General features: G+C 42.1%; 5 protein-coding genes across 6 annotated transcripts; 2 read left to right on the top strand and 3 right to left on the bottom strand.

Annotated features, from left to right (window-relative positions):
• The first annotated feature begins 81 nt into the window (after positions 1-81).
• Positions 82-3,815, top strand: prdx5 (peroxiredoxin 5). The gene is made up of 6 exons (XM_067257005.1): positions 82-250; positions 1,626-1,760; positions 1,892-2,023; positions 2,292-2,330; positions 2,469-2,533; positions 3,295-3,815. Exons 1-6 carry the CDS (start codon positions 158-160, stop codon positions 3,401-3,403), a joined length of 573 nt encoding a protein of 190 aa, XP_067113106.1. The 5' UTR covers positions 82-157; the 3' UTR covers positions 3,404-3,815.
• Positions 3,816-3,904: 89 nt separating this feature from the next.
• Positions 3,905-12,432, bottom strand: nxf1b (nuclear RNA export factor 1b). Its single transcript, XM_067256697.1, has 21 exons — positions 12,264-12,432; positions 11,227-11,464; positions 10,830-10,971; positions 10,426-10,509; positions 10,194-10,298; positions 9,987-10,067; positions 9,704-9,773; positions 9,502-9,590; positions 9,207-9,314; positions 8,784-8,893; positions 6,398-6,434; positions 5,970-6,041; positions 5,768-5,823; positions 5,509-5,616; positions 5,358-5,416; positions 4,900-5,015; positions 4,764-4,806; positions 4,604-4,676; positions 4,317-4,499; positions 4,153-4,213; positions 3,905-4,064 (listed from the first exon to the last, which is right to left on the bottom strand). Exons 1-21 carry the CDS (start codon positions 12,295-12,297, stop codon positions 4,026-4,028), a joined length of 1,908 nt encoding a protein of 635 aa, XP_067112798.1. The 5' UTR covers positions 12,298-12,432; the 3' UTR covers positions 3,905-4,025.
• A 238-nt stretch (positions 12,433-12,670) lies between these two features.
• Positions 12,671-18,314, bottom strand: bscl2 (BSCL2 lipid droplet biogenesis associated, seipin). 2 transcript variants are annotated; one of them, XM_067257766.1, is made up of 11 exons: positions 18,177-18,314; positions 17,031-17,634; positions 16,732-16,810; positions 16,336-16,479; positions 15,718-15,852; positions 15,376-15,473; positions 14,986-15,127; positions 14,588-14,666; positions 14,427-14,501; positions 14,116-14,184; positions 12,671-13,962 (listed from the first exon to the last, which is right to left on the bottom strand). In XM_067257766.1, the coding sequence occupies exons 2-11, from the start codon at positions 17,345-17,347 to the stop codon at positions 13,754-13,756; spliced, it is 1,347 nt and encodes a 448-aa protein (XP_067113867.1). In that variant the 5' UTR covers positions 17,348-17,634; positions 18,177-18,314; the 3' UTR covers positions 12,671-13,753. The 2 variants fall into 2 exon arrangements, with proteins under 2 accessions (XP_067113867.1, XP_067113868.1); XM_067257767.1 differs by having other exon boundaries at positions 14,998-15,127.
• A 771-nt stretch (positions 18,315-19,085) lies between these two features.
• On the top strand, positions 19,086-21,721 carry gng3 (guanine nucleotide binding protein (G protein), gamma 3). Its single transcript, XM_067256698.1, has 3 exons — positions 19,086-19,223; positions 20,380-20,479; positions 20,713-21,721. The coding sequence occupies exons 2-3, from the start codon at positions 20,381-20,383 to the stop codon at positions 20,839-20,841; spliced, it is 228 nt and encodes a 75-aa protein (XP_067112799.1). The 5' UTR covers positions 19,086-19,223; position 20,380; the 3' UTR covers positions 20,842-21,721.
• Positions 21,722-21,726: 5 nt separating this feature from the next.
• banf1 (BAF nuclear assembly factor 1) lies at positions 21,727-23,795 on the bottom strand. Its single transcript, XM_067256695.1, has 3 exons — positions 23,676-23,795; positions 23,065-23,234; positions 21,727-22,804 (listed from the first exon to the last, which is right to left on the bottom strand). The coding sequence occupies exons 2-3, from the start codon at positions 23,188-23,190 to the stop codon at positions 22,658-22,660; spliced, it is 273 nt and encodes a 90-aa protein (XP_067112796.1). The 5' UTR covers positions 23,191-23,234; positions 23,676-23,795; the 3' UTR covers positions 21,727-22,657.
• Positions 23,796-24,012: the final 217 nt, after the last annotated feature.

Raw genomic sequence — 24,012 nt, 5'->3', positions numbered from 1 at the left:
GAGAAGCTGATTTAAGCTTCAGTATATCCTAATCTTACACTCCGTGAGCTAACATAAGTGCTCCAGCTAACTTTGTGGCACTGCAGCTGATGTACTTTCTGTTTGCGGTTGCTGGTCTAGCAAGACGTCGTTAAAGGGGCTCACCCAGCATAGACCAATGATTTCCTCTGTTGTAATTCTGAAAGGGACCCGTGCAGTGCAGTTCATAAGACCGCTACACACCACGCTTTTCGCAACAATGCCGATTAAGGTAAGCAAACATGCTTTTTTAAAACAGAAAAGCGGGTTAGTCGTGACCTTGACTGCAGAAAACAGGATAGTTATATTTCATAATGCGTAAATTAGTTAACTAAAGATCTAGATAGCTATTTGTCGAACGTGAGCTCGCCTCTCTAGGATTGTATCAAGTCGCAATTGAAAAATAATCTTACGATAACCTCTAAATCGCAAAATGAAACGAGGTCCCAGTGGCTATCTTTAGCCTCCCTTTTTAAGGGTAGATTAGATTACCAGATGAGGGTTAGACTAGCAACAAATAAAATCCGTCTGATTTGCCATGTCATCTCTGTATAATAAACTCGCTGGCCTGACATTAGCTGTCTGGCTATCATGCCCTCTTCGTCATGACGTCGTAAGACTGAACATATTATAGCTAGCAAACTAGCGTAGTAGCTGTACTCATCAAATTCGATTTTTACACCCCATTGTCAGTTATACGACAATTCTTTGACACAATTATTTGTATAAGGCATATAGTCACGTCACGTGTGGTTTACCTTCACTTTATTTATGTGCTTTATTCCATTCCATTATGTGCCATTACAGTGGTGGTAGAAGGCCTTCATAATTTACACCACGCATGTGCGAATCATAGCCAATAATAAACTCTGAAATCCAGCCGCTGAAACAAACCACATTCTGCATCAGCTCAGGGATTTAATCAAATCGTGTAACTCTAGACAGCTATCAACTTGGCAGAAAACTTACCGCCTTATGCCTGCGCCTCGTCCGTTAATTGGGTGTGCTTTGCCTTCGGCAAGGACACAACCTTTGTTCTCTCACACATATATTATTATTTTTATTTATTTTTGCCCCCTAAAACTCAGTCAATATTTGGCCTACATAGACAACCTAGGTGTCAAAAGTTTCGTATTGGTAGCTATTGAGTTGCTTCTAATGGGATTTACGTTCCGTTGCATGGTTTAAGTGGAAATTAAGTTTTTGTGGCGAAAAGTGAAGCTAACGGTGGCTAACATGCTAGCCACAGTCAATGTCGCTACTTACGTCACTAAAGTCACGAAAACTCGCGTGACTACCTCTAGCAGAACATCAGTTTAGCAGCTCGTTAACTTCTGGGAGATAGCTAAGCTAACTGCTTTACTGCAAGGCAGCTGCAGAAACGCCACAAGCAAAGAGGCCAGGGTGATAACTATTTACTAATTTTACTTTGTGATATGACACACAATTGTGACGTAATGTACAATATAAGCTGATTTTATTAAGGAAGTACATCTACTTTCGGAAACAGTAGTCTACTATGTCACTGAAGTATTAGCATCATGACATAAGCCTCTGTTGCCCGGGCAACACATGCCTGTTTGACATTCGTCACCCCACACTCTCAGGTTGGAGAAGCCCTCCCAGCAGTGGAAGTTCAGGAGGGGGAACCTGGAAACAAGGTGTCTATGGACCAACTGTTCAAGGGGAAGAAAGGAGTTCTCTTCGCTGTGCCAGGTGCCTTCACCCCAGGATGCTCCAAGGTGACTCCTCATCCAGCATGGATGTGCACTGCGTTGATTTATCCCTCCCCTGAGACATTGACGATGACTATTCCGAACACACAACCCACAGTGCTGTCGTGGTAACTTTCAATTCCTCTTCCTGTGTTCAGACTCATCTTCCAGGGTTTGTGGAGCAGGCTGCGGTGCTGCGCAGTAAGGGGGTCCAGGAAGTGGCCTGCGTCTCTGTCAACGACGCGTTCGTCATGGCTGCCTGGGGGAAGGAACATGGGACCGACGGCAAGGTACCTTGTACAGAAGAGTATAGAGTACAGAAGAGTATAGAGTACAGAAGAGTATAGAGTATAGAGTACAGAAGAGTATAGAGTATAGTAGAGCCCTAGAATAGAAACATTATTGAAGACAGTGTAAGGTTGCAAGTTTGTTGCTTTGGATTAAATCATCTGCTAAATGGACACATGATTTATAATTGGTATTATTATTATTAGTGGTAGTAGTATTATCGTTATAGCCATCCTTTCTCACCAGCGCATGTTTGCTCTTCTCCTGCAGGTCCGCATGCTGGCAGACCCTACTGGGGCGTTCACCCAGGTCAGACATTTCTATATTCACAGTTGATATCCAACATTGTGAATACATGCTACCAACTGGGTATAACTCAGTGGAAGAGAGCTTCACTGCAGAGCAAGAGGCCACAGGCTATATTAATACATCACATTTGCCCTACAGGCAGTGGACCTCATGCTGGACAGCGATCAGATCGTGCAGGCACTTGGCAACAAGCGCTCAAAGAGGTGAGCCTTCTGTAGGCAGCAGTAGACGACCTCTCGTACTCCTGAAGCCATCAGCACATTACACCTTACATTGTCATTTAGCAGATGCTCTTATCCAGAGCGACTTGCAGTAAGTACAGGGACATTCCCCCGAGGCAAGTTGAGTGAAGTGCCTTGCCCAAGGACACAACGTCATTTGGCACGGCCAGGAATCAAACTGGCAACCTTCAGATTACTAGCCCGATTCCCTAACCGCTCAGCCACCTGACACATTATAGAACAATGTTTCAATGCATTCATTTTGATTAACAACCCATTATAGCACAGTGTTTCAGACGGATCAATCTTAATGAACAACATGTTATAGTGTGTTTTAAATGGATTCATCTTAATTTACACTTTAAACCCAATGTTTTGCTTTACAAAAGTGTATCAGTGCAAACTAGGTGTGGGAATCTTTTGGTATCTCACGATTTGATTCTGGGGGTCATGATTCGATTAAAAATCAATTCACAATTTTTTAATCCAATTTTGATTCAATATATGCTTACATTTCACACAACCAAAAATTGTAAAAAAGAAAGCGAATCGATTTTTTAAATTTTCTGCTGTACTTTCAATATATATTTGTCACTTTGGATAAAGTCATGTGCTCAATTATGTTTATACATTTTAGTGTATATGTATATATATATATATTTTTTTATATTCACAAACTTGCGTTAAAGTTAATCAATGTGAACTCAAACTGGGGGATTAAACATTGTGTTTGTGTTCCCCAGGTATGCTATGCTGGTGGAAGATGGTGTTGTGAAGAAGGTGAATGTGGAACCTGATGGCACTGGGCTGACCTGCAGCCTGGCCTCCAACATGCTCTCTGAGCTGGTCTAGCGGTGCACCCTGCTTCAACTCACCTTCTCGACCTGTCCTGAAGCAATGCTAAGAAAAATTATTACAACCACGCACTGTATGATTTAATAAGCTGCGGTACAGAACCTTCATGAACTTAGGGGGCAACTGTAGTAAGACATTTAACGTTCAAAACGCTAACTACTGATACTAGCTTTACAGATTATTTTCCTCCTCTCTGGAAATTGGAAGTGTTTTTGTGATGCTATTATAGATCACCTTGACAGTGTTTATGGTGGTGGTTGAAAAATCTCAAGTTCTGCCGCAAGATCAGTGGCCGAAATGTATACGCACAATTGTGACTTGATTGGCACTTGGCAAGTTATTGCACTTTCCTTGCTGTGTACTTAATTCTTACTGTACCTAATAAAATCTGCTATGAGCAATAATCCTCCATCCGTTTTTGTCTTGTCACTTTATGTCCTTTGGTTTGGGTATAAATGTTCTGGTATTAAAAGGGGGGGGGGAATAAGTATCCAGACAAACATTTATCCATTTTAATCACAATCGGTACACATATCTCTCCAAATGAGAGAATCTGTTCAATGAAAGGAAAAGTTGATATGACAAATTAAAAAGAAATACATTTTACAAATCGGCCTCTTCACTTGATGAAAGCAACATCTGGGATCTTGCCATGGGCCTGAGGAAAGAGAAGTGTTCTCGGTGAGGCTTTCACACTGAATAAGCACAGAATAAAAGTGTTATCCACACAAGATTTTCCTCAATACCTTAAGGTCTGTGAAGACTTGCGCAGCCAGGTTGAAGTCCCACTTGTTATCCTGCAGGCACCTGAGACAGCAAGGGGTGGGTCAACAAACATCCAACTGATACACTTTATCCCACAATAACAGACAAATCGAGACAAATCAACCGCAGCGCTGCGTTAACTCACTTCTGCGACCACTCCAGGTTCATGCCGGACTTGAGGGAGAAGGCCGTGAGCATCTCCTGCTGCGGGGCGGAGAGCGAGGGCACCGGGCTGCTGGAGGGCGTAGGCGCCGGCGCCACGAAGGCGCGGCGGATCTCCTCCGTCGAGGCGTTGCGTACAAACAGCTGGTCGTTCACGATGCACAGACTGAGGGACGAAGGGGGAACAGGGTGAGTCACACGCACACAAGATGTTCCCACGGATTTATATTGGATGTTTGGTGCGGTGGGAATGGGTTGAACTCTCTCTACCTGGTTCCTCCGGCCGGGACTGTGACGAACACGCGAGTGAAGGCTCTGACGGAGTCCCTGGATTTCCCTTCAACTGAGAAACGACACAAGGAAGAAGTCAGGCCAACGTTCTAAAAGCTACTCCATTAGTCACAGAACTCTCAGTGAGAAACATACACACCTTCTTTGAAGATTCCACTGACGGTGAAAGCTAGCAACGTGTTCTGTTGGGCGACAAACAGGGAGTCCAGTTAAGGTCACGATCACAATGAGAGACAAGCTTAGCCCGGCGAGGTGACGGCTGACAGCTAACTCACGGTGAAGGTGTTGACGTCGATGTTGAGGGAGGCGGTGTCATGCTGGGTTTTTGGCAGTTCGTTCAGGAAAGCCACCACGTTCAGACGTGTGTTTTTCAATAGGCGGAACCGTGTAGCTGTGGACCGAGACACAGGACATCAGCAGACGTTTCTTTCTTTCTTAAAGTAATAAACCAATAAAGAAGTTTCTCCTTATACAAAGCAGTCAATGGTGATGAATTGTGCACACAATAAGATTTGAACCTATTAACGAAATAACTGTTTATTTTTGGATATAAAGTAGTCAGTGACATCATTATTTACTACTTATACTAAGCAGTGACCTTAATACTCGTTTACTTATTACGCAATATGATAAACCATCTAATTATAAAAGGCGAGAGATTCTTCTTCCAGAAGACTGACTTTGTATTTTTCGAGCTAAACTATCAAATGAAACATGCAGGGGTGAGACTTACTGGGGTCTTTCATCTTCTTCAGATTGCGGCTGTCTTTCTGATAGTCCCCGAGACTGCACCTGACCACAGGAGAAACCAGCGGCAGTTTAGAAGAGAAACAAACATCCATGCCTTTCTGTGTTTACAGGAGAGCTGTGGCTACGTCCTGTACCTGGAGGGATTCTGCATGGTGAAGGGGATGACCAGGGAGAAGGTAGCCACGTCATGGTAGGCATCCAACAGGGCCTGCCTGTCTCCGGAGTCGTACACACTGTAGTATCTGTAAACACATTGAACCAAACACACGCTTCAAACTAAACACACTGCAGTCAAAAGGCATCTTGCGCTGACCGAAATCGCGTAAGCGCTTGCGTCAATGTTTGCCCACGACGATCTCTCCCCCGTGTTTAGCGTGAAGGAAGGAAACTCACTGGTGGAGGAATCCCAGAATGGGACCCTTGATCTCCTCAGAGCCGAAGTAACTGGGCTGGAAACACATACCAGAGATGGAGAATTCTTCATTAATGGGAATGTTTAACACACTAACCCTCCCCCTCACCTGTTTATTGGATAAATATATAAACTATATGGTAGTAAAGCTCCTAGAAGTACTGCTGTGGGGCGGCTGGTTACCTTGCAGGGGGGCAGGGCGGCAGGAGTCACCTCCACATCAAACCCTATAGGCGTAGGGAGATCTTGACCGTCCTGAGAGAGAGAACATGGAGGTGTGGAAGGAGAGAGAGAACATGGAGGTGTGGAAGGAGAGAGAGAACATGGAGGTGTGGAAGGAGAGAGAGAACATGGAGGTGTGGAAGGAGAGAGAGAACATGGAGGTGTGGAAGGAGAGAGAGAACATGGGGGTGTGGAAGGAGAGGGAATAAAAAACCCAAACAGGTGAATAAAATACACCCTGATGTAATCCCTTCGCAAACTGGTGCAGCTGAGGTTACTACTTAGTAAATACAGTTTTAATAAAAAACATGATTGGTTAACTTATTTTTTAAATCATTTTAGCCTTCACAATGTCACGTCAATGAACAGTCTTTGATCCAGATGCTTACCAGTTTGAGGAGCCGGGGAAAGCGTGCCCTCACAACGCTGTCTCACATCCACAGAGAAGAGGAGAGTACGGGTGTTTAGTGATAACTCAATATAAACACAGGATGTGGCTCACATTACCAACAGAACACTTCATTACCCACAAAGCACTGCAACACACACATGACTATATCCCCTTATGCACACGCACACACATCACTACACTAAACCAGACTATACCAACTCATATTGCAATCCTCCCTGAGACTTTGTCCAGACACTATTGTCAAGTGAGGTTACACACTTTAAAAAATCATATCCAAAATCTTAAGTAAAACAAATGTATACGTACTTATCTAAAAGGGGCACAATGCTTTAACACAGTGCATTTGCAGGAGCTTTCGTGTTTAGAAAAAGTGCAAATGACATCCCCAATTCTGCGTTTGGCATTCATACCCCACCCCCCACCTCTTTTTTCCAACATGGTACTCACCCCTCTGTGATACTCACCATTCCCCCCGCACACACACACACACACACATACACACCGGTACATACCAACACGCAGTCTTGAAGGGGGTGGAAGTGGTGTGAGGGGTATTTGTTGCCATAAACGTTGGTTGACATAACCAAGAAACAAGTTGCTTTCACCACACGGGGGAGCGAGTGAGTGAGTTGAAATGGCCCATTCAGTGATTAGGGAGATATTAAAATAACGTTGCCTAGCTGTCTTGTACCGTAAATGCACAAACGGACGTGGAGAAAAAAACAATTCTAGTGTGAAAGAGCCTAGAGATGGAGTGAGTAGTGATGAGAGTCCGATCAATCTGCTCATTAAGAAAAACCATGTCAGAACTACATCACATCAAAACCAAGATAAAATAGCAGGCAAGAAAGCCAGACATTCAAGTTAGTATGTGAAAAACAATTATGAAAAATGAGTGAAAAAAGAACAATGAAGATGAGCTCTGAAACCCCCGACATTACACGTGTAACTTCTAACATTGATTGATGTAATATAGCAATCTGAACCACACCTTTAAAATGCCCATCGTGTCATGGATTTGCAATTATATGATGTAATTATTAGAATAGGGCAGATCAAGTACTTTAATGATCTTGTTGATTCTGAGGGCTGATTTATCAGAGCCCTAAACTCCATCCGAGTCATGACCGTTCTGGAATACATTTAAGATCTGCATGACCGTGCTGCCCTTCTAGAATCCATTTACGGACCATTCTAGAATCCATTAAGGTCTGCATGCCCATAGAAAAGCATCCTGTCCTTCATTCAAGGCCTTCCCTCCTCTCTGGCTGTGGAACACCGTGCCATAAATCACTGATAAACCTTGCGCTAAGGGACTCTACTTGGCATGGCTCTTCAATTACAAAGAACGCTCTCCCTCCCCAAACCAGCAACCTGTTCCTCATTCCTCTCGCCATCCGTCCCTTCGTCCGTGGTCGCGTCCGTATGGAAACAGCGCGTGCCGCGACAACACGGAGTCGTCAAGTGCGTGACTGTGCCTGCCTTAGGTTGCCCCGGATCTGGAGGTAGGGTCTTACCCGTCTTTGGCTAACCAGCCTTCAACACTTGCGACATTTTCAGGCTGAGTATGTGTCAGGGTGGAGGGGAGGAGGCAGCCAATCAGCCAACTCAGCAGAGATTCCCATAGGAACATCACAGGATTACAGGGGGGTTTTCCCCACAGATCCAGCTCTTGACAAAGTTTTGGGGGCACCAATCGCCCAACGTAGTCTAGCCAGCGTTTGAACATGTATTCATGTTTAGGTGTAGGTGTGTTGAAATGCTTTGAGGAATTGAAGGGGTTTGGTGTGGTATGTTTTTGTCAAATGCACGTAGCGAGCAGGGGGGTTCAGTCTCATCTCCACTGCTGAAGACATGTGCAAAGAAGATAAGGGATTTCAAGAAAGAGGGGGAAAAGTGATAGGTTAACATAGGAAACTAAAACCAGCACAGTTGAGCCCGTATCTAGGAGTAGCATAGTTCTAAAGGCCAGATTTGGATATGCAATGAAGTAACCAAAATATATATATATTTAATAGATACTGGGGCAATCTCAACAAGTGTAACGCAGAGATGGTATTAAGCAGGAGTATCCAAACATCCATCCTGAACAGACTGCATGTCAGGGAGTGGCCCTCAGAGAGTACGGGTCAGACTTCTCCCAGGCTGGACAGATAACACAGCTGACGCACAGCTAGGGCTTATCTAGAATTAACCACCAAGCGGTCCCCCCCCCCCGGAGAAGAATTTAATCCAAATAATCATCTTTCCTCACTCCCCACCCTTATTCACTAAAGGGTATACTAACCCACCCTCCTTCCCATCCACCTCCCAGTATACGGTCCCCAGAGAGCCCCCCCGTCCTGTTGTGAGCGTGGGCTGACCTGATGTAAGCGGCCTGGTCTTTGAAGAAGCTGCAGAGAGGGTTGCTGTCCAGCCACAGCTCTGCCAGCTTCAGGCCCTTCAGCTTGTCCAGTTCGCGCTCCGCCTTCAGCTGGAACCACAGGAAGGAGTGGGGGGTCAGATGGCTAAGTGGTTAGGGAATCGGGCTATCAATCAGAAGGTTGCCGGATCGATTCCCGGCTGTGCAAAATTATGTTGTGTCCTTGGGCAAGGAACTTCACCCTACTTGCCTCGGAGATAATGTTCCTGTACTTACTGTAAGTCACTCTGGATAAGAGCGTCTGCTAAATGACTAAATGTAAGGAACCGACTTAGACACGTGTGGCCTGAGTCACATGGGTTCAACTCCTTCCTCCAGGGCCCAGCGGCAGTGTTGTGTTGGGCTCCTGGCCCAGCATCCTTACCTCGTTGTGGGAAAGATTAAGGGTCTTCAGATTGGGAACCTTCTGCACCAGCTCTGCTAGATCATCCAGTCTGAACAACTTGTTGTTGCTGAGGTTCAGACAAACAAGCTGCAGTTGTTGGGGTGGGAAAGAGATCAGCAAGACATGAATACATGGTGTTTAAAATAAACTTTTTAGTTTAAAAAAATTGTCATTTGATATATTATAATTGCTTTCTCCAAATGATCAGTATTTACTGCATGCTTCAAATGATTTTTTTCCTATATCACATTGAGGACATTCTATTCCGCCTCACCTCTGGAATGTTCTCTTCAATGATCTTGATTATAGCCTGCATGGAGTTCTTTCTGTTTAATGCCACATCAATGTTCTGAGACACAAGATCTGTGATGACGGGAAAGACACAGTCAATCATGGGAGTTGGAAGATAGCGGTTTAGAATAGATGATGCCTACCATTCCTGTTTGATACTGAATACGGAATTAACGAGTATTTACCTGGGTCAATCTGGATGTTGTTCAAATCAAGCGCTTGTTGAGAGCCATCAAAGCGTTTTGCCATGCATTGCTGTGAGGAAACAAAGATTTTACAGAAACCCAAACATTAAGAGGAAGTACATGAAAAATGAGTCATGAAATCACACAAAGACCCGAGCATCACAAAATGCTGCCAAATGCAAGTCAAGTGAGCAAACTCAGCTTGGATACAATTAACAGTAAAAACATCAATCGGGCACTTATCAACTCCTTATTAACATTATACCATTCATCACATTCATACCTTTAAGTGTTCCAAATCCTCGGGTTTAAGTTCGGTCTGAAGAAACGCAGGTGGTGCACAGGGGAACATCATTACTGTCACCTGCAAAGAGATTGAAGAGTGAATACATCTCGATGATCACATGAAGCGATGGTTGATATGACTGCCCTGCACTGGAAGTCCTTCTGATGCACATCATCCACACAGTGTGTTAAGGGAGGCTGGTACCTTGTAGCCCTTGTTATCCGTTATCCTCCGTGACACCTTAGTAAGCGCATTCGCAGTGGTTGAATCTTCGATGTAGAACTGAGCTCGGTTGCCCTCTAGGTGGTACTTTGAAAAAGAGAAGGATGAAAATCATATTTAATGGACAGCGCACAAAAGTAAACCTAGATGTGTCATATCATGATGGACTGGAAGATTGCACAAATTAGGTGCAACCTGTCCAACACTGACTTACCTGTATTGGGGTGAAGGGCATGGTGCAGAGGTTCTGAAGCGACTTTAATAGCCACTCTTTATCATATTTCCGTCCATGGGGGATCTAAAAAAAACAGTCATTTCCCATTTAGATGAATCAGAAAGCAACAACAGTGAAACTTAACTATTATGCTTGATGATTTGGTCTAAAGAAGGGAGTCAGGTGGCTGAGCGGTTAGGGAATTGGGCTAGTAATCCGAAGGATGCTGGTTGGATTCCTGGCTGTGCAAAATGATGTTGTGTCCTTGGGCAAGGCACTTCAAGGCACTTGCCTCGGGGGGAATGTCCCTGTACTTACTGTAAGTCGCTCTGGATAAGAGCGTCTGCTAAATGACTAAATGTGATAAAAACAGTGCAGGACTTGACTGACGGAAGCACACTTACTGATATCCTGAACCAGGTCTTCCGGCCACCTCCGTTTCCATCCCCTCGGTTCCCCCGACCACGCTGACCCCCTCCTCCCCCCCCTCTCGAGCCCCGATCAAAGCGATCATCTCTACGACGATTAGGCCTCCCATAAGGATTACTATTGGGGAGAAAATAAAGAACATTAATTATCACTACAGCCATTTACCTTTAATTCATTTTAATAGCAACATACAGTTACTGCATTTAGTACGTTAAGAAGAAAATCAAGGATACTAAGTGCATACAGAAGTTCTGACAGTATTTCGGGTCACTAAGAGTCGAGGAAAGGTCTCTATTTGCAGGCAACAATAACAAGGCAACATTTAAATATCCCTGATAATTTACTCATGCAGAAGAAACAACTGGTACTGACAATCTTTGTTGAGAGGAAGAATCCTGCGAGTTGCTGTCCATCATGGCCACATCTCCATCCTCGTCATCAAACCTTGCTCTGGGTCCAGGGCCGCCGCCTCCCCCCCTCTGACCACCTCCTCTTGGGCCTCCATGTCTTGATCTTGACGCTGGCGCTTGGTCGCTGTACATAGGGGCACGGAATGGCCCCCGACCCTTGCGATTGCGAATCTTCTGTCCTCCCACTCGGTCATCATGATCTGGTGGGCAGAGGGTTACCACACTGGTTTAGTCCACTACACAATGAAACTTGATGTTCTCTCCAGTGATCTTCAGAAGCTACTGGCGGCAGTTAAGTTTAGCCTTTAAACTGTAATGATAGGACACAGCTTTTGGTATCCCTAAAGTCTAATAAATGATTTATGGTTAGACAACATTGCTTCGTTTAACTAGATGTCTATAGACTGCCTACTCCAATCGCTGTAGCTAGTTGGCCTAATCAGATATCTGACTTGATACTAGCTAACACGAGCTGTTTGTTTACGCACGTTGTGTATTAAGGCAGCGGTTTCCTGGCAAGCAAGCCAAGAAATGGCCTGGCTGGCTAGTTAGCAAAACTGGGAACTTGTTGACGTGTTCTGCATTTAATAAGTATTACAATTTAGCTAGCTAACTTCATAAATTGTGACCAGCTAGCTAATTCACAACAGCACTTAACTAGCTAGCCATGTTTCAGTCGAAGCACTTTCCAGCTCAAAACTAGCTACAGCTAATGTTTTCTTGACTTAAACACGTAAGAAATCCTCATAAAATCTCGCCAGATTGCTTTTTAGTTAATTGTGCCGTTCACTACACTGTTACACACAACCCCATGCCATGGACATGTTCCCAGTTGTAGACACCGTAGAGAAAAATGATCAACAACGTTGTCATGTTAGGTAGCTAGCTACAATAAGCTAGTAGTTCTAACATTACACAACCAAGGCAGCTAGCTCGCAACGAAGACCTGGCTAACACATTAGCTGTCTGGCTAAATTAGTGTTGAAGTACTGGACATACCGTTGTTAAAACGTGAATCGTCAGTTGTTGACATACTCAAGTCCCAAGTACTGCGGGACTAAATCAATCTCCAAATAGCGGTGTTGTGTTTTTAGCTCGCTAGCTACTTCGATTAACAGAATAAATTCATTACTAGCTATCTTGCTAATATCGCTAGTGTTGCTTTGTCCACGCGGGTACGTTAGTTAGGATGCGTCATCTGGGCATGTGCAGTCAAAGCAGAGACTCTTTGGTTTGACTGGTCAAACTTTTTCGAGTAAAGGAAGGTCAGGGCAGGGCTTGATGCAGAACACGGATCCGTTTTATTTATTTTTTAGCTTTTTCTCTACACAATACAGAAACCATAACATTTCCAAGCATTTCCCTCCCCAAATCTATATTGACAAATAAAGACGCATGAATACAAATCACGATTGAATGAAAACTCCAATGTCTTTATATTAAGCAGAAACAGGACAAATTTTAATAAAGATGCATTACACGAACTGCTTTCTTTCGTGTACCATTAGTTCACCTTTACTAGCTAGGGAGGACCTAGGTCATTAATCAGTGAAATTGGATACAATATATTTCCATTCGCTTCATAATATTTCTTTCTTTTCATTCTTACGAGTCCAATATATGATTATCGTTGTACATAAGTGCATAAGTTGAGCACGAAAACATTACATCCAAGAAAATACCACGTAACAGGACCACTGCAACGCTACCGAATATGGTTCCCTTCCATTCGAACTTACCGCATCCCTCCTAATGCAAGCATCTATATAAAACCTAAAAATGAATTCGACAAAAGACAAATATAATCGTGTTAACAAAGTGGCCCCCAAAACAAATAATACGTATAATGATTGTTAAGTGCAAGTCCTCAACAATCTGTAAATAAGACCAAACGCTGTAGGCCTAGTAACAATCTAAAACAGATTTTAGAACCAATAGGTAACACTGATGCAGATAAGAATCTTGTTTTTCTATAGTTTTACACAAATGTTAGGCTTCCAACTAAATATTTTAGTTTTTTCTGTAGTTTCATCCACATCTAAAATGTATCTTAATTATGTAAATAATTCAGGCTAAAGAATACCCAAAACACAAGTAATGAAATAATCATTTAAAAGAGGCCTGATGGTAACAGTAGGGAACTGGCTTCATCGAAGTGATAACCTGCCATGTCTTGACTGGTTGTTTAAATACAAGGAGCATAAATACATCCATGTCCCTTCAGGACTATCTAGGACCTGAATACATACATGAAAAGCATCAACACACAGGATCTGAGGTTAAGGTTTTGAATGAGGTAAACTTGTCATCAAGACAGGAAAATAAACAAGTTTGCTAAGCCGATAAAAGGAGAAACTCGCACATGCATCTTGCGTGTATGTTAGTGCCTAATAGTCTTTGTTTGCTGTTTACAAGTCTGTTTTTTTCTTCTTCTTCTCTCTTGTTGAGGGACCCCTTATCGTGTGGTCATCTGAGCACCGTCTTGTGATTCACAGGCTCATCCAGGGTCCCTGTCTCTGGCGAAGTGTGGCTTCACCCTGTTGAGGCACCTGGGGTCCCTCCGCGAGGTTCCTCCTTGCATCTTTACCCTCCAGGCCATCTGGATCCTCAGGCTCCTCCGCACTCACGTTAGTCCCAGCGGCCTGGGGGACCTCCAGGAACACCGGGGGGTCGTCAGAAGACGAATCCATAGCTGAGCCTGACCAGGAAGCAGAAAGAGGGAGAGGTGGTTGAGGAACGCTGACCCCCATAGGGAAGACACTTGTGCTTTATGGTCTGTAGTTTACACTGAGTAAAAGACACCAAGGAAAGAACATTCTGAGGGATTCTGTTTTTTTTTCCTGACAGTTACCTGTGCCAGTGACCTCCATGTCAAAAGTCTCATTCACAGAACCGATCACATCAGGCGTTTCAAGCTCCCCTACAAATACAAACAAGAAACACATTTAACTGTGAAATAGAATTTATCATGCACACAAAACAGTCTCACAAATGAGCTTGGATATTAGGTATAGCTCAGTAGTGGAGAATTGGACTGCAGATCAATGGTTTGTATGTTCAATTCCTTTTATGTCGCTTTGAATAAAAGCATCTGCTAAACGAATACATTATTATTACGAGTTATAACGAAGTCCCTTTGAACTTCCACCAATTCATTCTCACCAGTCTCTTTCATGCTTAATCCTCCTCTCGTTTCCTGATCTTTGTATGGCTCTTTCGCCTCTTCTGCGATCCTTGCTGAAAGACATTCACATTACGCCCCTGTTACTTCAGGCATCCGACAAGAAACGCTGAATGGATCTGGTGTGTTGATAGTCACTCACTCTGGGAAGAGGCTCTGTCCATGCGCTTCCGAGCCTCGTCTCGCCTCTGCTGCAGGCTAGTGGTATCACCCATCGTGACCTTGGGGCGTATATTTACATTTAGTCATTTAGCAGACACTCTTATCCAGAGCGACTTACAGTAAGTACAGGGACATTCTCTCCCCGAGGCAAGTAGGGTGAAGTGCCTTGCCCAAGGACACAACGTCATTTTGCACGGCCGGGAATCGAACCAACAACCTTCTGATTAATAGCCCAACTCCCTAACCGCTCAGCCATCTGACCCCCTGACGTACATAAGACGAAACAACATCGATAAGGACCAGGCTGGTCATAAGCAGGAAGCCATGTAGGACAAGGGTTCACACAAAGCACAGAACAGAAGAAGGCCAGTCTTTTACCCGGACTCGCACTTGCTCAGGGGGCCACAGCCCCCCCCATATGAACTGCAGGTAGCTGAAGAGCATGATGACACTGAGGAAGGTGAAGTTGCTGAACACGCCGATCACCGCAGACGTCAGGGGGAAGTTGTAGAGAATGTACCTGGAATGAAGAGGAAACCAAGATGAGGAAAATAACTAGTACAGTGGCATGAATAAATAAACAACTTATTGAGAGAGATACGGAATCGTTAGAGAAAATCAAGTAAGGAAATTATCCACTGGAGGAGCAAAGTAAAACTAATATACACTAATAATTTAAAAAGAAGATAATATTAAGATATTCCAAAGACTTTACCAGGTATAGCCCAATCTGAGGTGGTTAAACTAATATTATATATGTGACAGTACCTGATTCCAGTGAAGTAAGCATGGATCCGAAGCTGGGCAGAATAGATCTGTACACGGCGAGACTGGAATTCAATCACTGCCCCAATAGTTGGTTGATACTGTCGTCAAGGAGATAGAAAACATGACATTACAGTTTGAGCTACTGACGATATAGGGAGGGAACATAGGAGCAGAAGTGCTATTTCAAAGAAATCATTTGAGCTACACACAAGTAAATCAGATTACATGGACAACTATCAAATGCTGATCACAAGACCAAAGCAATTCAGTAGCATAGACAACAGGAAACGCCCAATGTGAAGGCAGTGTTGGAGAGGAAAATGGATTGGAAATGCCACATACAGAGTTTGTCTTGTAGTCTGAGTAAAGCTCAACGTCAACGAGCTGCTTCTGCTCTACCATCCCTGTCACCAAGAGAGGAGAGAACAGGAGGGTACTCAGGGTTTGCAGAAGACTTGACCGGTAGTGCAGCATTACCTGAAGGGAAAATTAGTTTTAGGAGGCACAAGTTATGAAACGATCAAATCACATCTACACTTTGTTCTACAACTGAATTGACCCAATAGTTGTTCTCGCAAATGACAAGCTGACCATAAGACTTCAATAAAGAAGCAAAAGGTAAAAGGAAGGCTTATTAACCAAACTTTCTCATTGCCATTTTCAATTATTGCATTGAAAAAGTAAGTAATATCAGAAAAGATAGCAACAATATGGCAAAGTTTGACAAGAAAGACCATAAAAGTAAATAACCACTGCAATAAAAGCTGCACATGGCTAACATAACTTTATTAGTCAGTTAGTTTATGTTGTCATATGAACTGGCATATACTGTGTTTACACTGGCATATACTGTGTTTACGCTGGCATATACTGTGTTTACGCTGGCATATACTGTGTTTACACTGAACAACAAAATTCATCATTGCAAACGAAAGCACCCGAACTGGGTGCATCACTCACCGATCGCGCTACAGATGATACAATCTGCCCGTTCTTGGTGTAACAAGACATCTTTATCATAAACATTCCCAGCTGTTCATTGACCGGAGATTCAGGCATTTCCAGCTCTAAAGAGATTCTATATGGCTGACCATGGATCATGACCTAGACCAAGCAACAAAAATACAGATATTAGACTTTGAAAGTCAAGGTTTCATTTATCGTGCATCATTGCTAAATTGTTTAGATATACATGGTACAGTGGGTACTCTTTTTCAGACTCTAAACAGAAACAAATGAACTGGTTTCTGACTGGAAAACGTCTTAGTGCAACAGGCACTGCTACAGATTATACATGTTTGCTAAGGGTGAAGTCAAATAGGTTTAGATCAACCTAATAAAATGACTGAAGCATACCTGATCTCGGCCGTTCTTCAACAGTGAGATGTTGCCGATGGGGAAAGAACAAATGGTGTCAGACGACTCGCAGTCAGTCCTGAAAATAGCAGAGGTCAGGAAATGAAGCATTAGACTCTAGGAGCGTTTGCATTAAACAAAGAAAACAACGTAACCAAAAGGTAACCATTTCACTCCTAACTAATAGAAGAACGGAACTGAGAGAAGTGAGGAAAGGAGGGAGGGTTTGAGGGAGGATGGGGAGGAGGGAGGCACAAAACCAACAACCGCCAAGCTGGATCTCTGATGACTCTCAGCACCTGTAGTAGTAGTGCACTGGCGTGGAGAAGCTGACCGTGGGCATGTATGAGTAGTAGAAACTTCCGTAGAGGAAGATGGCCACCCAAAGAATCAAGACCAGGACGCAGAAAAGGATGGCAGCTCGCAGCAGAGTCCGGCGAGCTCGAAGGAGAGTGACGGCTGCCACATCTTGCAGCCACAGCAGAACGGGTCCCATCACACGTCCCATGATGTCTAACCCTGCACTGATCTGCTCAGACTCCAGTCTCCAGTCCTGAGGTCCCACACCTTCCTCCGATCTGGTACTGCCCTTTCCGTTGGAGGTGGTTCCAGTCATCTACTGTCCTCTCTCTCTCACTCTCTCCCACCTCTTATACACACGCCTTCTCTGTTTTTTAATTGGAACAGTATGGGTTTCCTTGTATATCTATGACTGAGTCCAATTTTCTTTTCTGGGAAATTCGGTACCACAATCAAACCATACAAGCCTTGCAACTGCAATTGTGTGGTCACATAATGTGAATGTCGGATTCGATTCCAAGCAAGTAAGGTAATTCTTTCTGTATAACATGACGATGTGACTGAATTAATGCCGCGACGTTTGCTGGATATTGAAGTAGAGTGCTGAAATTGTAAGTAAAGAAAAACAAACTTTTATTTTAATGGCCCAATCAATTTGTTCTTCTTTTGAAATAACATGTTTTTCATGAAATTGACTATTAAACTTTCTATGCATCTTGATCACATTTAGTTTAATGGATAGGACTAGAAATATGCTAATAAGTGTCGTCTTTAACGATATAAGTTAGCTAGACAAGCTAACACAAAATGTGAAGCGCTTGTCGTTAAGACAGCCAGCAAAACACTAATATAACACTAGCACTAACTAGCTTGACCAAACCCTTCAAACTACAGCTACCTACCTAGTTCCCTAAAAAACTAATAGCGCAATATTACTAAAGCCAGCTACCACTACCAGTTGGCAACGTGAAGTGATCATTAGCACAATAGATATGGCATATAATACGTGAATTAAATGTCTTGTACAAATGCTGATAGATCTAGATAATACTTGGTACGCAGCTGTAGCCTATCTAATATTACACTAATAATGCCAAATACTGCGTTGACAGCTTGCTGTGAAATATAAAAGCAGAAGTACTCACCACTGCAGCAACAGTAAACTAATATACATGATAAGTTACACTGACTAAAATCATTTAAATGCTAAATATTATTTCACTCCGCACAAGTTTATAGGCTGCTAGCTTACGAGCTAGCTAGTAGCTACAGTAGTCTACCCATTTCCATGCAAATCGAGTAGAACAGCAAAACACATTCGACTCGGTACGGCAATCACGAAAGGCCAGTTTTCATCCAGACCTGAACATGACAGTGCATTGTATTTCACAACGAATGTGCCTCCGTAATTTTTACGATTTAATCAGACATACACTAGCGATATAATCAAACAACATATTTTGTGTTTTAGTTTTCTTTAATACTTCTACCAGGTTTTTAGTGTTAGTCCTGTGGAGCAAGGCGATGCAACAGATAGCCTACTGTAGCATATTCATTGTTTGTTTTTTCCATTTTTCTTACAACCCTGTAATGAGATGATTTTTGCCTTAAAAAAATTAATGTAAAAATAAATTCCCCTATGGCAAAATCATTCAAAGTGTCATAATGATAGACTTGAATGTAAAAGACAAAGGACCAGACTGCAGTAGTTCCCATGGCAACAGAGGGGAGAAGGGGAGGAGGATAACTGATGCGAAATTACACCTAAGGTCCCCAATTTATTTCACCAGTGCACTTAAAATACACAATATTTAGCTTGAGCGTGTACATCATTGGCAAAAACATGTTCCTCTTGCAATACATGAATCATTTCCTCTGCAAGCATCCATTTACTATTTCCCCTATTTCAAATGAGAGATGGTTAGACCCAACCGCATGAGAAAGTGACTCCAATAGATCTCACTCCCTTTCCTTGGAAGGTTCCACTCACTGCAGAGGGGTTTCTTATCCATGAACCAGGAATCTGGTGTTCATTGTAGCAGAATTGCAGTGCACTGGACTGTACAGAGCAGATCTTATATTAGGGGTGGGGTTCATCTATACAGAAATCACAAACAGGCAGTTTCAGGGTGAGAGGGAAAGAGAGAGCGAAGAGGAGGGAGAGATAGCACCAGAAGAGGAATTCAAAAAGGGTAAGGAAGAGAGAGATTATTAAGGAGAAGAATAAGAAGATAAGAAAAGGCCAAAATGATTTAAATTGACTTAGTCCTTTGGCCTTTTTTTCTCTCCGATCATCCATTTCCTCTCATGCTCTTCAGCCATTCATGTTTTTCACTAATCTTCTATGTATTGTACATCTAATGTCAGTTGAATATGTTTGATATTTTCTTCCCATTTTACTGTTACGCTACTATATTTAAACATGTGTTTGTTTGGAAACACTAGTCTGGGGAATCTGAATTGTGTATTTAGAAAGCATGTCTGTGTTTATGACACTGTGAGCAATGTAAATGGGTCTGTAGTATTCACAACAAGGCCTCTTAACTGATTATCATTTATATTCCTTTTAAGAATATTTATATTTCCTGTTTTATGGGTCTTGAATGAGAAGCTTTGTGCTTTGCTTATTCCTGCCATGGGGAAAATAAATTAAAAAAAGGTCTGTGGGCATGACACTCCCCTAAAGATAGACTTGATATGAGATACACTTTAACAGACTTCCTGTTTATCAAGCAAAGATACAAGCTGTGCTGTGTAAGAAATATACACGATAAATGCCCTCTGGACATGAGTCACCATGAAGTTATACTTGGTACTCAAACTGTAGTCTGTCTGTGAGAATCCTCTACCTCTTACACTCAGATGTCAGGTTTTAAGGTCAACGAGTCCAAGGTCTCTGTAGAAATATTAACTTGATTCAACATAGAAAGCAAAACAATGGTGTATATGCCAAAGTAAAATCACACCACAAGATAAAAGCTCAATGTGATTTCAAAATCTATTAATAGGCTTCGGACACCTTACATCGTTTTTTGTTGTTGTAAGGTATTGGATTTCTAGCGCAAAGAGCTTTTAGCAGGAAGTAGTAAATGACACCAGAAGCCCCTGAAGAGATGGAGAGACGGTTGGGAGGGGACGGTGAATGAGTTTAATTCTGTGTGCGTACAATCCGACAAGGAGGGACTTGAACCGAGCAGCCATTCATTTTTAGTACCATTCAGTTTCTTTGCCAGGGAAAATTCTAATTTTAATTGACATACGTTGTTGGTGTCAAGACTGGCATAATCTTATCACAAATGTTATTGAAGGCTTAGGTGTGTAAGTATAGTGTATGTTTTGCTGTGACAGAATGAAAGGAGACACCCCAGTGAACAGTACCATGAGTGTCGGACAAGCCAGGAAGCTGGTGGAGCAACTGAAGATTGAAGCAAGTTTTTGTCGGATCAAGGTAGGAAAATGTGAATGTTACGCCTGATCAATACAAGAATTGTATTCTACTGCTTGTACACTAGTACTGTAATGCAATTTTACATAATTTGATAGCACTGAACTCAAAACATACCGCAAATGAACACAGAGTCCCAGCAAACACCCTTAATCTAATTTATTAAGTGTCTTCCATCCCAGAGGGTGAGAAGTTTTTACTAAATGACCCTGATCGGGTCTACTTCCTACCCCCAGGTATCAAAGGCGGCTGCAGACCTTATGGCCTACTGTGGAGCCCATGCTCTTGAAGACCCACTCATCACCCCAGTGCCCACTTCAGAGAACCCCTTCAGAGAGAAGAAATTCTTCTGTGCACTGCTTTGAGCCAACTTAGGGGAAAATTGTGATTAGAGTCCAGATAAACATATATGTGCAGATGTACATGTGTTAACTACATACACATATACAATACACAATCTAGACTGTGTTATAGCTCTCCTGTAAGACAGTACATCTTAAGATGAATTCCATATAATACCCCTTTGTTCCTTGGGAAAAAGTTCCCAGTTCCTTGAAAAAACTATGAATATTTGAGTGAATTCCTTATCACAATTGACATGTTATATTGTCCTATATTAAATGATGGTATTATAATACATGACAACATCCACAAAACAGCAGACAACCATGATTGAGACTTTTCATTTCCAAACACCAACACATGCCAACAGGTGCAGGGAAGCCAACCCTGTAATTATCTATAACTTTTAATACACTTGTAGAGAATATTAATTGCTTAGTGTGTCTTTTTGTGATATTCTGATATGAGTGTCATTTTTTAAAGCTTTGTTTGTTGCAGTAGTACGTTTGTGTGGGTGCTGTGAGAAGGGTGTGATTTGGCTTTCCAGCTAATCAACAGGAAGAGCACAGGGCAATACATACAAGTCCAAACATTCACTGCAAATGAAACAGCAATGATATCAGTCGACTTCAACATTTTGCATAAAAAGGCCACCTGATTACTTTGTTTAAATTGGCTTGAGTGAGGAAATACGATTCTCTGTAGCTTATGGCAGGTGCATTTGGTAAGAGAAAAATACAATTGCTGTTAACTGTAAATTTCAGGGATGTTATCACTTACTTGATCAGTGTTCAAATATAGACCATCACTGTATTGCAGATTTCTTACCAAAAAAACAAATGCAGAGCTTTGATGGAAGTAAAAGAGTGGGACATCAAAGAGGAAAATAAAATCTCTTCTCACAAATATCAAGTTTGCCTTTCATTTCTTTATTTCAGAGAACGTCAAAATAATCTTAACAAAAGCAAACATTGTCTGCAGTTGTCCTTCATATATTTAATCGAAAGAGAAATATAAAAACAAACATGCTTTCACAGTCGATTACAAAACATGAGTCAGTGTTTCAGTAAAACCATCCATTAACCATTAAAACCATGAGCAGCAGAAGAATGCTCAAGATCGGACCAACACTACATTAATATTTCAGGTTGCCTTTTGCTTTTACAATTGCAAAGTGATATGTGATGATTGTGTGTACTACCCCACAAATCAATTAGCCGACGATTGATGACTGAATCAAATCACATTAAGGCATTTCTTAAAACACTGAAAATAATATTCAGCATCAAAACTCAACATGGTGAGAATTTAAGAAAGCTAATCTTTTGGTAACATGAAAATAACATCTTGATATTTTCAGTTTCTAATAAAAAGCTATGTGGCTTTGAAATATTCTACAATGCGATTACATTTTCATTGTTTTTCATGTTAGTGAAGAGGCAAACAGTTGAACAATTTCAGCAGTAGTTGCAATATTTTTGTGATTGGATAATTGATTTTTTCCCCTTTAATAAAGTCTAAATTGAAATACACTAGCACAGAAACAGACGAAAAATGCATCAAAAAGGCTAAAAATATAGATGTAAAAAGATCAGTATTTAAAAGTTGCTCTGGTGGTTAACTGGAACAAAAAGAACTGTCTTGACATTTAGTAGGTCTCTGTCCAACATAATACGGTCTTATACATCTGACTTTGCTAAACTCCCTCATTCTTTTGTCAGTCCATTTGAGGTGTCGCCAAGTGTGAGACCAAAGAAGAGGTAAATATATGTTTTGAACTTAAAAAATAAAAAATCCCACTAAAAACAAACCAAAAACCAGGAGGAACTATTGTGTAGTTTACAGGAAAGAATCACACCACTCACGAAGGCAGCCATAGCAGTCGCCTTGCTGTTTAACGTTTGCCCCACACGTATCTTTCAGCCAGTCCCGAAAGAGCTCCTCATCTTTTTTGAGCACCAAGAACTGTCCAAGAACAACATAGGCCTGTGGGTGAGAGGGCGCAGTATTGGTACATGAATGGAAACAGGATTAGGATAGAACTTGACATTTGATCAGTTAAGGTACTCAGCTTGAGTACATCAAATCAGTGCCTGATCCCTTAAGTGATTAAAAATACAATACAATGAACAGCTACTTACTTTTCTCTTGTCTAGCAACATCAACAAGTGGAGAGCACTTTTATAAAGCAAATCCAAGTCTGTAAAAAAATTCTTACTACAGTAAAGAAAAAAAAAAAGAATCACCTTGTCAAAGCCTTTCTCCTCCAGTCTTTTGCCGAGCACTTCTCCAATGCCTGCAAGAGCCATCACCAACTTTTCCCCCATGGGCTCTGCCACAAACTCTTTGTGTTTCTGGGATGTTGAAGACATGGCTACTTGGTAGTTCCCCGATCTTCTTCAGTAGTTGCTTGGATCTTTTAACGGGAAACAAGAAAAGCAGAGAAAAGCATTATTGTGGAATCCTTAACCTAGCCTGTCATGTTTACCGCTTAGTTTTCCAAGTAAGGCAACTAGCTAGCTATATAGTCTTGATTACCAACCTTGATTCACATCATGATCTCTCTACGTTCCAACTTTTACTATTCAAACCTACTTCCAGAGCCACGTGTACATAAAGCGTTGTTGGCCATAATTTATAATTACAATCTGTTAATCAACAATGGGTTAGCTAACTGATTAGCAGGTAAGCTACATATTCAAATCGAAAGTCAGAGCTGAGCTAGCTAGAGCTAGTTAGCGACCTAGCGAGAAAGCTAGGTGGTGTAACCGTAAAGTTTACACCGCTAAATTTACAATACATCGACATTTGTACATTTTTACTGAAGTCGTTCATATGTAGAATGTAGGTTTACAACCTTATTACTATCGTAGACAGTTCGTTCCTCTCCGACCACTGCAGCTCAACCTGGCCTGATGCGGTAGATGCTATCAATAGAGCGCAGCTGCGTTTCACACATTCTAATCACTTCCTTGTCCCGCCGTTTGGTAGTTTCCGTTTCCGTTACGATATTCATTTGAATTTTCTTTCTCGAAGATTATTCTATTTGGTAAAAGTGTTCATGAAGGTGATAGTTAGAATGTAAAAATGTTTACATTACTTATATGTTTAAATAAAACTAAATGTATACTTTCACCCCCTTAACACCCCACAAATTAAGTGTTGGCCAGTATTTCCTTTATGCAGTTTCTTCA

This window comes from Osmerus mordax, chromosome 19, assembly GCF_038355195.1.
Source record: "Osmerus mordax isolate fOsmMor3 chromosome 19, fOsmMor3.pri, whole genome shotgun sequence".
NCBI lineage: Eukaryota > Metazoa > Chordata > Actinopteri > Osmeriformes > Osmeridae > Osmerus > Osmerus mordax.
Note: the sequence above shows the minus strand (reverse complement) of the source record. Positions and strands in the feature narration are given on the sequence as shown.

Coding starts and splice junctions, on each gene's coding strand:
- prdx5 (XM_067257005.1), top strand. CDS start 158: ATGATTTCCTCTGTTGTAATTCTGAAAGGGACCCGTGCAGTGCAGTTC. Junction 251..1,625: donor TCGCAACAATGCCGATTAAG/GTAAGCAAACAT, acceptor CCACACTCTCAG/GTTGGAGAAGCCCTCCCAGC. Junction 1,761..1,891: donor TCACCCCAGGATGCTCCAAG/GTGACTCCTCAT, acceptor TCCTGTGTTCAG/ACTCATCTTCCAGGGTTTGT.
- banf1 (XM_067256695.1), bottom strand. CDS start 23,190: ATGTCTTCAACATCCCAGAAACACAAAGAGTTTGTGGCAGAGCCCATG. Junction 22,805..23,064: donor AGGAGAAAGGCTTTGACAAG/GTGATTCTTTTT, acceptor TCTCACCCACAG/GCCTATGTTGTTCTTGGACA.
- nxf1b (XM_067256697.1), bottom strand. CDS start 12,297: ATGTCAACAACTGACGATTCACGTTTTAACAACG. Junction 10,510..10,829: donor AGACCTGGTTCAGGATATCA/GTAAGTGTGCTT, acceptor TGTTTTTTTTAG/ATCCCCCATGGACGGAAATA. Junction 5,016..5,357: donor GAAGAAGATGAAAGACCCCA/GTAAGTCTCACC, acceptor CTCGGTCCACAG/CTACACGGTTCCGCCTATTG.
- bscl2 (XM_067257766.1), bottom strand. CDS start 17,347: ATGACTGGAACCACCTCCAACGGAAAGGGCAGTACCAGATCGGAGGAA. Junction 15,853..16,335: donor TATCATCTGTAGCGCGATCG/GTGAGTGATGCA, acceptor TTTTCCCTTCAG/GTAATGCTGCACTACCGGTC. Junction 13,963..14,115: donor CATGGAGGTCACTGGCACAG/GTAACTGTCAGG, acceptor CTTCCTGGTCAG/GCTCAGCTATGGATTCGTCT.
- gng3 (XM_067256698.1), top strand. CDS start 20,381: ATGAAAGGAGACACCCCAGTGAACAGTACCATGAGTGTCGGACAAGCC. Junction 20,480..20,712: donor CAAGTTTTTGTCGGATCAAG/GTAGGAAAATGT, acceptor TCCTACCCCCAG/GTATCAAAGGCGGCTGCAGA.